General features: G+C 33.4%; 1 protein-coding gene across 5 annotated transcripts in view; it reads left to right on the forward strand.

The window, feature by feature from the left end:
- The first annotated feature begins 9862 nt into the window (after window positions 1-9862).
- Window positions 9863-15559, forward strand: part of LOC108738384 (protein held out wings) — a 109466-nt gene continuing 103769 nt past the window's right edge. For all 5 annotated transcript variants that reach the window (XR_001937969.2, XM_018471782.2, XM_018471784.2 and 2 more), the window contains exon 1: window positions 9863-10153. Coding sequence is in view for 4 of the 5 variants with exons in the window: in XM_018471782.2 (XP_018327284.1) it covers window positions 10033-10153 (121 nt within the window). In the remaining variant the exon portion in view is untranslated. The remainder of the gene's footprint in view (window positions 10154-15559) is intronic.

The raw sequence follows: 15559 nt of genomic DNA on the forward strand, positions 1-15559 counted from the left end.
CCGTTATGACTGTTGTCTTTTGGTATGTAACTCGAAAACCATTTGCTCAAATATGTTTTTGATAACGTAATATTAACACCCTCTACAACGTGCAAAGTAACTTTTATTTAAATAAATTGGTACCTATTAAACTTTTGGGGGTTCTAGATTAATGATTCATTAATGGAAACAAATCCATGCGGGTTCATATACAAACGATTTAGATTCAATTTAATGTGTAGCAAATTTTAAGGGTAGGTAGGTTTTGTAATTTTGATGAATTGATCAATGAAAAAAAGAAGGTTACGCTTGAAGAAACATGGGGGTGAAATTTGACAAAGAGTATTTTTCGAGTAGATTGGTATACATATGTAGGTGACTTAAATGATTTTGCCCGCACGCGTTTACCGCCCTCGCGTGCCAGTACAATTCGTACACTTGCGTGACAAACACCCTTCCTACGAATATCACGATTTAAAAGAAAATGTTTGGAATTCCTTAAAATTTTTAACAAAATAAGGTCTAGTCAGCGCCAAATTTAAGGTCCCTTATCAGTCGTTTCTAAACAAATGAAATTTTTTTGCAACTTATTAAATGGATTGCTCTTGATGTATACAAATTAGAATACTATAATATAGAGTGGTTGAAGTCTCAAATTAAAGCCCTCGTTATTATCTACACAAGTACGAATCGGCCCTGCGACAAAACACACCACTTTTATTTGTCAATTTTAATTTATTTAAATGACCCTATAAACAGTCTTTACAATAGAATCTGATTTACATCATGTTTTATTCAAACTTTGGACTGATAAAATGATCATTTTGGGGTGTTTAAATTAAAATTAAATTAAATTAAATTATTCTTTTTTGCTTTTTTTTTTGTTTTGTTTTTGAGCGTTTTACTTAAAGTTCTGTAAATAAAACTAACTGAGATGTCCTATCGTCTTTAGACCTCTCAATTATCCATCCACTTGTCTGTCGTATCTGACAAACCTTTTCTTCCTCTTTGAACTTTCAATGCCCGATTCCTATTTCATAAAAACGCAATTTGTCCTCGCTCGTTCTACCATTACGCAGACTTACCATGATATTTATTCTGGAATGTGGCCTGTGCAACAGTATTCTCAAGCGGCTATTACACCCCTCAACAAAATTCGTTGTTGATTAGGTCTTTTGTGTACTGTCTAGCGGAAATCCCGAGTTCTCCAACAAATTATATTATCAACAAAATAATCAAAACATAACGTGAGCTTGGGACGATGTGGTACTTGAGAATGAATTTCCATTTTGGTTTTAGAAAAGACAGCGCTGGACACATATGGATGTGGAGACGAATATCATGATTTTCACAGCCAGTTCTTGAACCTTCCGCCACAGGCAGTTTTTATGTGAAAAAAGCATCAATGTGTAAGTAGATGTCAGTGATTTTTCTACACCATATTTATCATTATTAACTGGCATTTTTTCTTGTTGATTCATTATTTAAGGATCCTTTGGGTATTAGACGTGGTACGTTTTGTCGCGAAAAATCAAGATACGCACAGAAAAAGCTCAGTTCCTCGTGCAGCACCATCCCAACCATGTAGAGATATCCCAATGATTTAGAGATTAATTTGGTTTATTTTCATTATCACGTTTCCTCTGCCAACACTATAAAGAAATCCCAATTAACATCACTATCATTATAATATCTCTCCATTTTTGAGAAAAGATATTTCTGCAGATTTTACCCAATGTTGGATATAACTTTACACAGCGTTCTCAAATTGTTCTGGAGAAAAGAGTCTTCTTTGTTTATAATACCTGAAGAATTATTATCAGAGGTCTTCATTGCCTCAAAAAAAATAAAAACATTAACTCGTTGGCTCTTCTATTGACAGAGAAGCAAACATCACGATGGCGGATCTTGGACATTCGGGGTCCAAAGTTTTTTGAAACCCCTTTTTCAAATAAAAAATAATAATAATAAGACAAACTGTAAAATTCCTAAATAGTACCTAATTTTCAATTTTTACAAGAAATGCATAACGAAATTTCTCATGACCTCATTTGAAAATTGGTTACAAAGGAAATTCGAAATACGAATCATTTCCTTCGATTTCGCAATAACACATTTTCATTAAAACATACATATATATGTAACCTTACAACAACTTGCGTCCGTTGAAATATTTGATTTACACGTCAAGAACTTCCAAAATCCAAAATTTCAAATGGGTTTGACAGAGGATCTAGCGAGATCCTTTCAAAATTGTTAAAAAGTAGTCGAAATTATGAATTATGTCCTTCGATTTCGTAAAAACTCATTTTTATCAAAACACATGTCACCTTGTTGCACTTAAGTCATACAAATTAAAATTTTTCTGTAACCACTGTAAAGACCAAGATTTTACACGTCTAAATTTGAAAATTAGTTAAAAACGAGGTAAAATTATGAACAATTTGCTTCGACTTCGCAAGAACACATTTTCGTCAAAGTACATGTTATCATTCACCTTAACGCACACAAGATAAAATTGGCTTGAACCCTGTGTTCAATATTAATTTTAAAAGGGTTAATCAATTACCCCTTAACCAAAACTTTTGTAACGATAACTTTAACTTTGCCAAAATAAAAATGGATTGTTCGCACTTTGAATATTGAAATTATTAATTTCAGCTTAGGTTAGATTGGCTTTGAATTGGTTTCTTTGATTACTACTTCCTATTCCTTTTCTTCCTGTAATTTAAAGGGCAACATAGGCATGTCTCCATTCCAAAGCACTACATACCATTTTTTCAAGTAAAGCCTTTTTAAGGATATTGTTAACATCTCTTAAAGTGTGGACAATCTTTCTTTAAAGTGGAAAGCGATTACAATTGCTATTATTTTTATGTTGTAGAATATGTTTCATCTGGACTTAATGTTAGTTTCTTAACGTGCATTTTGTCTATCAATAGAGACATGCAATACTATTATTTGTTACATTATTGTTAAAACCTTTAATGAAGGTTTGAAATATTTTCTTTTTTTATTCAATTCTTTTAGTCTATTTCAATGTCCATTTAATAGCAATCCATTTTAAAACCACAGTTTCATAAATGAATTTATAAATAAGTACAAATATATGAATTAACAGTGAACGTATTAATGAAAGAATGCACTAATGTACTATTTATATATGATATTAAACAGGGAAGACATAATTAAAAAATTAAATGACCGCTTGTACACGATTCTGTAAATGAATCAGTAGGTAAGTACTTGTACTAATCCAAGATTGTTACATTTTGAAAAAATCTATTGATGCAATAGTTATTTATTGTTTATATAAGAATATGACAGTACGATAGAAAAATTTGCATAGTGGATATATAATACTTATTTATGTAAAATACGAACAATATTTCAGTAATTTTATCAGTTTACTTATTACTTTTAATGTCATCTATTAGTAGCTACCCATTATAGCCATCATGATTACAAAGGATCATTTGTTATTTTTATACTTACATCTTTTTCGTCGGTTGCGTGTGGGAGGCATTTTACTTTCATTTACTTAATATTCTCATGCATCTGCCTTAAGACATTTCGATGCTAATTTTAAACATTACACATTCACTCCTTGTTCAGGTGAAAAACTGGATCTTTTTTGTTTGGTTAAAAATAAGCTTTTATCAAAATAAAAATCCTCGATTTAAATAAAGCACCTCTGCTATTTTGATTGTTCATGAATTAAACTAGAAGCCATATGGAAAGGCAATGTACGAATATGTTATTAAAACCATTTACATTTTACATGGGTAGATAAGAATATGGAGCAATTGAACAAAGGTGTATAAAAGTCTGCGGCGTGATCATCGACAGCTGTTTTATTAGTTAAGGCCTTAGTGGCCTAGAAAAATTATATAATTTTAATAAACATATGGTCTGTTAGTCATTGCGCAAAAAAATGCTTTTCGTCCTACAGGTTTTCCTAAACAGCGAATGAAATCCGGTTCTAATACGGTAGTCAAAGTCGTGTAGGTTTTGTTATGAACTTACAACACCATTTCTAGAAAACCAACAGAAAATATCAGCGTGTTTATTGGCATGTGGGCAGTGGTTGAGAGGACTCCAGAAAAATACATTCATAAAATTCTACGTGAGGTCGCGCAGACTGTACAAATAAAAATGAGACCGTAGAGAACATTTATTGGCCCCTTAATTCGAGAAAGTTTTTTCATCTTCGCCCAAATTTGGGAAGAATACTGCACGCTGTGGGAAGCAGTGACAGTATAATTGTCTCGATGCATCTGTATGAGTATAAGAGAGAAATTTAAATTATTGCTACATTTTTCCTGTAATTAATTCGACGACTTTCGTGAGATTTATCTCCGGTCCGAACAAGCTGAAATTTAATGGCATGGGAGTATTCATAAACAAACCCACGTTGGGACCTGAAAATGCCGTTTGTTTACCGACCATTTTGCAAATGCAATTAACAAGTAATGTTAGATGGTAAATGTCCTTCATCTTCCATAAATGCAATTTTATAAGGTAAAACAAAATCATTGTGATCAATGTCAAATTAAATCAACATTCCTGAAACTCAAAACAAAACTAGGAAAATACCACGGTAAACGCCATCTGTACTACGATGCTACATTTTAGGATTACGTATGCTCCAACAAGGTCCATTTAAATATATGGATATCTATTTGCTGAAACGAATCCCGGCTAAGCTAAAATCAACGTGATACGCACGTTACCATAATTGAATAAAATAATTCAAAGTGGTCTGTCTTCTGTCGAAATTGCCAGATGCAGATCGCGATTTCGATCTTTTTGGATCTCATCAGCGCGTCGCAGGCAGCTCCGACAGAACACAGGCCAACTTTTACCTGCTGTCTTAATAGCGTGTTTTGGAAAATACCACAAATGGCGCGGTAAACGCCATCTGTAGTACGATGCTACATTTTAGGATTACGTATGCTCCAACAAGGTCCATTTAAATATATGGATATCCCTTGCTGAAACGAATCCCGGCGTAGCTAACCTCAACGTGATAGGCACGTTACCATAACTGAATAAAATGATTCGAAGTGGTCTGTATTCTGTCGAAACTGCCAGACGCGGATCGCGATTTCGATCTTTTTGGATCTCATCAGCGCGTCGCAGGCAGCTCCGACAGAACACAGACCAACTTTTACCTGCTGTCTTAACAGTGCGTTTTAGAAAATACTACAAATGGCGCAGTAAACGCCATCTGTAGCACGATGCTACATTTTAGGATTACGTATGCTCCAACAAGGTCCACTTGTGTGGATATCTACTTGCTGAAAACGAATCCCGGCGTAGCCAACCTCAACGTGATAGGCACGTTAGCTTAATCGAATAAAATAATTCGAAGTGGTCTGTATTCTGTCGAAACTGCCAGACGCGGATCGCGATTTCGATCTTTTTGGATCTCATCAGCGCGTCGCAGGCAGCTCCGACAGAACACAGACCAACTTTTACCTGCTGTCTTAACAGCGCGTTTTAGAAAATACCACAAATGGCGCGGTAAACGCCATCTGTAGTACGATGCTACATTTTAGGATTACGTATGCTCCAACAAGGTCCATTTAAATATATGGATATCTACTTGCTGAAACGAATCCCGGCGTAGCTAACCTCAACGTGATAAGCACGTTACCATAATTGAATAAAATAATTCGAAGTGGTCTGTATTCTGTCGAAACTGCCAGACCCGGATCGCGATTTCGATCGTTATGGATCTCATCAGCGCGTCGCAGACAGCTCCAACAGAACACAGACCTACTTTTACCTGCTGTCTTAACAGCGCGTTTTGGAAATTATTTATTCATTCAATTTTGAATGAAGGAGCCCTAAATAGTAATGAAACTATTTTAGGATTGTTATACAAAACTATCTCCTCCGTTTGTCTATGCTTTATCGTAACTTACAAAAGCAAATTTTTAGTGAAACAAACCAATAAACAATCAGCAGGTTGTTCAGCTAATAAAAATTCTGTATTTTAGTAAATGAAACAGCAAAAAAAAAATATATAAAAATAATTCGGTCTTCAGCTGGTAGGTACTTCGCATCATTAATCTATAAGAACTAATGGTTATACCGAATTAGAATACGTAAAATGTGTTTTATTTTCACCATTCGGTTTTAAATTTATAGAAATTTTCCCGTATAAATGAATATGTAATTTGGAGTATGCCAAAGACAGGAAACATAAATATTTATTAAAATTAGAGAAAGGAGATAGAACAATTTATGTATGTAGATATCTCATTATTTAAGAAAATGAGTTAAAGTGAAAGTTTATTAACAAAGACAACGCAAATCGTTGTAAAATACCTAATACAATCTAATTTGCGCGTAATGAAATGAATCAAATTGCTGAGGGATACTTAATGGTTTAAGAACAATATAACCGTTTGAATAAGTACCCTTTTCTAATTGCAATAATCTACTTAAGCATAAGGTGTGAATAATAGGTCCATGATTATAAAGGGTATTGAAATTCTTGCAATATTTCAAGAAAATATTCGAAATTCCGAAAATTGTCTCTTGAATAGATATATGAAACGAGACGCCTTTGGTTCGGTCACGCAAAAATAGTCTGTACCTTCCAAATTTCATTTTGTCAATAAGATAATCGTTTGAAAAGTTTTACTCAAACATATCTCACATTTTGAGTTTTTAGTCTTTTGCAGAATAAACTTCATCCCCTTCAGATATTCTCATTGGCAATATTTTTATTACATTCAGTGATTGCTAAACCGTTAAATGATAGAAAATCAGTTCCAATACGAACCATAGTCCATCGTCAGTGAAACTAATACAGTTTTATAGTACCTAATTTCAATTTCTTATAGACTTAACATATTAAACAAAATTTTCGAATACAAGGGAATTATTATTATTTTCTATATTTCTTTGGAAACAACAACCTGTTTCACTTGTGTCTTTAGACGCAATTTAGCAACAATTCCAACGAAAGTTTTTGGATAAACTTCGCAGCTATCATTCATCTATGTACATACCTTTTTCAAGACTTTTAGGTAGATCTTGGCCTGAGTTTTATTTACTTTTTTCCAAGATTCTAATTTGACTAGCGTAATAGTAATAAGGTACTCAAAAACATTGTTAATCGTGATCATCTCGGAAATGTCATTAAACTTACATCAACTGAAACGTTCAATAGAATGATATATTTCAAACCGGTACTCCTAATTTCGAAAATTACAATAAACAGAGAAGCCCAAAGTAAAACCTATTTTCAGAGAAGGTTTCCTTTGCAATTACATAAATCCACAAATGATGTATTTTGAGCAGCTAGAACAAGATCACTGATAAGACAAAACGAATAACAAGAAAAGATGCTTTATTTTTAACGTTTTAAATTGTACATATTTAGACATGTTACCAAAATGATTTTGTAAAAAAATACTTAAAGCCTGCTTTTTTCCATTTTATAGTAATCAGATGGGCAGCTACGGGTGGGTCCAGGTCCTTAATGATGGCAAAATATTTGTTACTTTTTCCAATTCGAGAACTTTTACAATTTTTCTCTCCTTGAACATAATTGTATAGATGCGAAAAATTTAGAACAGTTAGCTTAACTTCCCATGCGTTAAAAATCTTAATTACAATTATATAGAGAGTAAGTACGGAAAAAAGAACGGAAGAACTATTAAGGGAAGACAAATTTGGATTTAGAAGAAATAGAAAAACAGGGAAAACCATTTTAGCTTTCCAGGTGAAAATAGAGAAAAGAAAAGACAAAAGAAAATGGAAACAACGCGTACATCGGATTCGTAGATTTAGAAAAAAACTTTTGACAAAATTAAATGGGACAAGATGTTATATGAACTAAACAATGTAGGGATGAGATACAAAGACACAAGAGTGGTATACAGTTTGTATAAAAAGCAACATACAGTTATAAAACTTGAACAGTAACGTAAAAGAATAATTATTAGGAAGGGAGTCAGACAGGGATTATTTTTTTTTGTTTTCCTGGAAGAGGGTAAATCCGATGTTTTCTGACTTGTGTATTGAAGACGCCATAAACATCATTAAAGGCATGACAATTTTAGGGATGGATATGCAAGGGAAAATGAGGATTATGCTTAAATTTTCAGATCATATAGCCATATTAGCATCTGGCAGGGAGAGTTAGAGATAACCTTTAATAAAATGGAAGCGGTATTGACAAAACAGTCTGGTATGAAAATAAATAAAGGTAAAAAATAGAGTGAATAAAAAGAGTGAATATGCAAAATTAGAAGAAGTCGCTCATTTTCAGTGTCTAGAAAGTCAGATAATTCATAATATTGATCATTCAAGGTGTATGCCTAAAGGAACACAGCGGATAGAGTTAGAAATAAGGGGGCATTACAAAGAGAATAGGCGAGATAGGTTGTTCGTAGGACATCTCCTCAGACATGAAGGGATAGTTAGAGATAGAGCAAAAGAAGAAATTAATAAGAGTAGAGGCAGACTTAGATTAGATTACTGTTCGCAAATAGTTAAGGATGTGGGATGTTCTAGTTTTAGGGAAACGAAAAGATTAGCTAAAGTTAGGAAAGGGTGAAGGTGCGTGTCCAACTAGTCTTAAGACTGACAACCCCTAGGATGATGATGAACTAATTACTAAATTATTTGCTCACAAAAGAAAATCGTTTCCTGGCCGATGGTGATTAAAAGTAACATAGATATGCACCATGGGAGAAAATAAGCATGAGGTCTGAGGCATTCTTTGCTTTTTCTGACCATAGGTGCGTAAAATGCTAATATTTATCACGGAACTGGAGGCGTCTGGAATTTTATGATAGGGTTTGGATGGAACTTATATAAAATCTGTGACAGTGCGGTGCACTCTTGGCCATGTAAAAAGGTGTAGTACGTCCCTGAGTAAAATAGACTTCCCGTTTTCAATAACCGTTTTATTATTTGGATTGAAACAAATTAATTCTATGTCAGCTGTACAAAAAAAAACAGTAAAACTTTGGAACAAATTATTTTTTTAGTTGTAGGTACCTACGAATTACCTTCATTAGAGAGTACTTGTAAGACAAATAAAACATATATTTACTTTAGATAAATGATAACAGTGGTTTTCAGGATTGGTGATTTTACTTTCACAAATATCGATAAGGATTTGTGAATGATTTGCCCGTCTGATTGGTTTAGTCTTTCTACCAATCATGTAACCAAGTAGAACACGTTGATTGAAGATTATTTCTGCTGTGAAATAAACTAGGCATATGAAAGAAAAAAAGACTATTATCTAAATTTAAACACTTAAGAATCTAAATCAAAATGCTTACAACACTTTTTTATTAGTAACATTTGATTTTTTGAGAGTTTAAGGACGTTATTAATAGGAATACTTCAATAAATAGTTTAAACACTACCAAAAATGTATGATCGTGTCTAACTATGTATATGATAATATAATATGCAAAAAACTTATTTGTTTCAAATTGAACTGAAATTAAAATATTTGAAACAGGTATTCGTAGCCGACATCTCTTAATCTTATGTAAATGAACACAAACATTCTGAAGCTATTTACACGAGTAAATATAGAGAACGCACAGTTGCGGGCATTTTGAATGACATTCGTGAGTAAGAGCCATATGGACTGATTTTTTTGTCGTATTGGAGCAACTTTTACTCAAAATGTAATAATTTTATATGTATAATGGACGTTTTTGAGCCTGAAATCGTCATGTCATGAGATTTTTACTTAAAATCTGCATATTAATGAATTTGAGAATAATGATTGTTGCCGCCTTATTTGGTATGTTGGACGCTACGTTCTGCGCAGCGGCTACTGTAACACTGACATGCGCGTTGCGTCTTCTGCCTCAAAGTCGAATGGCAATGAAACCGGCTGCACCCGTACAGTAAAGTAGAGACGAGAATAAGAATGGTATTGTAGTCTTTCGGTCGTCAAAGTGAGTTGCTCGCAGTGTAGTTTGTTGTTCGAAACTGTGACGTATGCTCCCTTGAAGCTCCATATTTAAGTTACAAACCCTCAGTTGTGCCTGAAATCTAATCAAAATGTGTGATAACAATTCGACACAAAGTATAGCGGACTATTTAGCTCAGTTGTTGAAAGACAGAAAGCAATTAGCTGCTTTTCCCAATGTGTTTATTCACGTCGAGCGTCTTTTAGACGAAGGTAAGATTTTGCTTTTATATAACTGCGCTCTCGGTCAATTGTAATCGTATGCGGGAATTTTATAGCGATAAGGAGAGTTTTTGTCGAGTTCCATAGAATTACGGCATTCGCGAGAGTATCGCAGTATTTTCTTGGTTGTTATTGTTGATAATATTAACATGTGATGCCCACAGTGACCCATGACGTATCCATGTCTCGGTTGAATGTGTTCAAAATTAACTTGACATTCCTTAAATACGGGAATCAAATAACGCTGCTGTTTCATATTGTTAAATATCGGGAACAAGCGTTTATTTATAGGACTCAATGATGATTCGTTTGCTCATGTAAAGCGATACGCATCATAGAAGCAGATCTTAACCTCCGATAAAGAATTGAGATAGAGCTGCTGGCTCAGGATTTAGAACGTGACTTAAATATGCATGTAAACAACCGTTTCTTATAAATATTTTGCTTTTTTGTGTTTTACAGTGCATTTTTAAGCATAAATTATGAGCAAATTGCAAGAAACTGCGTAAAAAGTCTTAAGAAACGTGTATCTCTCAAGGCGTGGCACTGTTACTTCGGAATGTGGCTGGTCAGAGGTTCTATATGTGTATACTTACTTCATCAAACTACACCTGCATTAATTAAGGATAATAACTCTTGCATTAACTGCCTTTGGCGTCCACAATTCAACTAACTGTACCCCAAAGGGTTAACGCATGTCTGTAATTACTTTTCTTGAAATTATTTTGTTGAAAATTTTCCTTTTGTTGGTCATCTCCATACGAGTCTACTCAATATTATTTTTAAAAATGTGATCTTTATTTACCTGGGAGAGAACATTTTTTGATAATGTTAATAATAATAATAATAAGATTTTGATTAAAATTCAATCGAAGATCCTGGTAGCGTTGTTTGTCCACCAGTGATTTCCATAATCGAGAAATAGTGTATGTTTATTCATGAAAATACTACCTGGGTCGTATTAATAATAATGGTGCAACCTGTTCACCTGCACCTAAAGGGCATATAGGGACCGAAGGTATAGAAATATCTACCTGTTACGCAACCTGTTGCATGTGTTGTAACCTTTGTCTGTAGGTACGACTGAATATGCATTAAATGTAGTTAAACGTGTACGTACTTCTTTACATGTAACCGGTATCACCCTCAAATTCACCTACTTCCGGTAACCGAGTTGGATGGTACAGTTATCAGATTGATTGTGGTAATGTTATCAAGTGTTAGTAGCGGTAAATGATAAGAAGCAAGGAAAATAAATCTGTTCACGGCCACGTACATATTCAATCTTTTACAATTAGCATGCTTGTATATACAGGGTGTTTCACGGTGACCACCCATTAGAATATTTCGGAAACTATTTCGATTTAAAATTTGAAAATTTATATGCTCTCCTCAGTTAAAATAATATAGCACTTCCGATTGACATCAACTTTTTTATTTTACTTATTCTATTTTTTCTTTTGAAGTTCTGCAAAATTCGCTGCCATTTTCGTAAAAAATTAAATAACTTTAATTGCTTTCACAGAGAACAGTAACTAATCTGAAAATTAGAGATAGTACCATAGGAAAGTGTAGTACCATTCGAAAGAGAATAAAATTCGGCTTAAGGCTATAAAAATACATACAGGGTGTTCCATGTGAGAGAATGGGCTTACGATTGTTTGAAGTTTGAAATCCGTCATTAAATATCTAGCACCCTGTATGTAATCAACCCATTTTGAAAGTATGGACGGGAAGCTTGAGGGTATAGCTATCTTTCCTGAAAATATTGTTGCTTCAACTTCCTTCGTGTAAAATAGGCATGCTTTTCCACTACCTACTATTCTGTGCTACTTTTTCAAAAAAAATATCTCGAAAACGGTAAATTTTAAAAATAAGAAAACCTTATGAAAGCCTACCTAAAATCATAATTAGATTAAAAACCCGTCATAATATAAAGAAAGTGCTACATATATGCTGTTATTTTAATTGAGGAGAGTATACCCAATAACGCTTTTGAACAAATTTTCAAATTTTAAGTCGAAGTGCTTTTCGAAATATACTAATGGGTGTGATATATGTGTATTATTGTTATTCACTTATTTAGGTATTTTTTGGTAATATATAGCGTTGTATTCAATTATTTAATTATTTATTATTATATATGTTTAAATTTTCTGTTTTCTTAATTTAGTGTAGTTACTTATTGTTAAAGTAATAATATTGACCATTAAATTAAAGTGTAAATTATACATAACATATTTCTGCTTTATAAAAGATATGGAACAAGTTTTGGCAATTTTAATTTGTTTGTATAATATTTGTTTATATGGCCTTCATATTTTGCATATGTCTGTGGTTTATTTATTATATTATTCAACAGCAGGTGGAACATTATTAAACTTTTATAAATGGACATTGCACCTAGAAGCAGACTCACTATGATAAACCAGTGACGACCTAGATATTTATTGCAAGAAATCACTGAAGTATCTAAAGATAATATTTGCTAAAGATGTTGTTAGAATTGCTTTTGATGCTTATATTAGTAACGGTGTTTGTAAAAATAATAAAGCAATCTATAGTTGGTTCGTTAGCTGCCTTTATCTCTTTTGTGTATTTTTGTGTTCTAACGGTATTGAGGAATATCAATTTTTTAGCAAAGCTATCGGAAAGTGTCAATTTTTAACTAGCAGTATGTACATTACAAATTCGTTTTTTTTTTAACATTAAAGTGAATATTAATTTTAGGTAATTGGGCACCAGGGCACAGTTTTTGAATTGCGTCATTTCAATTTTATTTTATATACGTTTGTATATTTTAATAACCATCCTATACATAGTGCAAATTAACCCATAATTTCATATTTTACATGGCGAATATTAGTTACAGCAATATTAAACACATGAAATAAAATACAACAATGAACAACCATTGCGAAATCGGCAGGCACTATCCCGATTTTACTCTTACTACTAAATGTGCGTTTAGACTGAGTGAGTAAAATCTCATTTGTTACGCTACGACGAAATTACCGCTTTATGATACGGCAGTTTGTTCGATTGTCGTTTACATTCTATGAAGGCAAACCAAAATTTCCAATCAGGTATGTTCGTGTCCACTAGTGATGAACAAAAATAGTTTTAGTATTTCAGTTTTGTCCTATCTTGGTCTTGTACATTAGGCTATTAGCAAGATTCTCGCAAAATTCTCATCTAATAAATTATAATATAGTAACAAAATAGAATGAAATCATCATCATCATAAGGTCGTCAATCCTAAGACTGGTTGGACACGTACCTCCACCATTTCCTATCCCGAGCTAATCTTCGCATTTCCCCAAAACTAGAACAATCCACATCCTTAACTATTTGCGAATCCAATCTAGGTCGTGTCGTACCAACCTATCTCATCTATTTCTTATTTACTTCCCTGGAGTTCTCTGTTCTCCTATTCTTTCTAATACCTCTTCATTTCTAACCTTCTCTATCCACGGTATCCTCATCATTCGCCTGGAACACTACATTTCGAACGCTTCTAACCTTTTCTGATGCAAATATAAACAAATTCCCTTAACTCTATTGCAAAATGTAGGAGGTGCCCGAAATTAACTAATTTGACGGTTTAAAACTAAAGAGAAAACAATTTATGTTGATTTTCGCGATTTTCTTCTTGATGAATAACGATAACCAATAAAGTCAAAATATCGTTAGATTTCTAACTGCAATATTACGAGAACGGACCACATGTTATTTATACCTATATAATTTTAATTTTTCTGAAGTTTTGCAAAAACAAAAACCTATCTCACAACAACAAGATCCAAGACATACTGCCGAAAAGTGAGACACCAAGACCAAATGTTGGTCTTGTCTTGATCTTACGTTTGCTCGTCGTTGTTGTCCGCCTAAATCTATACGCATATCAACAATTTGTTTCATTCTAGCGGGTAAAGAACTCACACGTTAATGAGTTCTATTTTCAGAACAATGTTTAGATTACAATAGGCACCATTATATGTATGTACATACGCATTATGTATAATTGGAATTAGGTTTATTACAGGGATTTTATGCGAATTATACATTATAATTACATACACAAGTGGCGAGTTGTGAACCAAGCATAGGGGTATTCTATTAATCCAATCATCAAAGGGCGGCATCATCTTTTGAAAAGTACGAAGGAAATTGACGTACTAAACTAAATATCTTAAACCATCTTTTCACATGAATAATATTTGTAAAAAGCTTTTGAGGGATGTTACGTCTTGTTCAAAACATTTTAAGAACGTGCCATGTCTCAATAAAGTCATCCCAGGTGCTCAAAATACAGAATTTGTAGGGCTGCTCTATATGCTATGAAAGCCTTTTTAGGTGGATTTACTTAATTTCCAATTAGCAGTTTAGTACGCCAATTTGATTTTAAGAAAACTAGTAAATAATAAAACGGCTGTACTGTAATAGTATCTACAGTAGAACCCTTGTTAGTCTGCCGCGAATTAACTGTTTTTGGAATTAACTGGCCCAGTGAGAAAAATAAAAAACTGATGAACCTACCTTGAAAAGCAAGTAAGTTCAATTGCTAGAGAAGTCATTATCATGAAAAACCCCCCAACATATAAATGTATAATCGCAAAAAAAAATTGTGTTGTTACATGTCAAACTGTAAACAGGTTTTGGATTTTTCCCTTTACTGATGCTGTAATACAGAATTTACAGAATTTATACCATAAACCAAATCACCTACTTCCCGTCAAATTTCATAATTGTAAATCAACAGGCCCTATAAGTTTTGATTCCCTTGCGAGTGTCAAAATGTGTGGCATAAATGATCCTATCATTTGATTAACATTAACTTAGAAGTTTCACTTTTTCACAGCTCCAAGGTATTGCTCATATGTGTACAAAAAGGGTCTTGACAGACAGATGGACTGACAACGACAAGATTCTGTAAGGGCTCCTTTTTTTTGAGGTAAAAAATTACCCGGGACTGTTTGTGAAGGAATGTATTTGCATTTGAAATTATACTACACAATCGCTGATAACATTCACTTGCCTGTTATGAATTTCTGAAAGATTTTTTTTTACTATTATTGCTTAAAACTTACTTTGACATTTTTAGCGTTAGTAGGATACAGTGGATAGAGAAGGTTACAAATAAAGATGTATTAGAAAAAAGTAGGAGAATAGAGGACTCTATGGAAGTCAATAAGAAATAGGCGAGATAGGTTGATAGGACACTTTCTCAGGCATGAAGGTCTAGTCAGAGACATACTAGAGGCAGAAATAGGAGTTAGGAGGGGTAGAGGTAGACCTAGATTAGATTACTGTTCGCAAATAGTTAAGGATGTGGGCTGTTCTAGTTTTAGGGAAATGCGAAGTTTAGCTCAGGATAGGAAAGAGTGGAGGTACGTG

The sequence above is a fragment of the Agrilus planipennis genome, unplaced genomic scaffold, assembly GCF_000699045.2.
Source record: "Agrilus planipennis isolate EAB-ADULT unplaced genomic scaffold, Apla_2.0 scaffold178, whole genome shotgun sequence".
In the NCBI taxonomy this organism is placed as follows: domain Eukaryota; kingdom Metazoa; phylum Arthropoda; class Insecta; order Coleoptera; family Buprestidae; genus Agrilus; species Agrilus planipennis.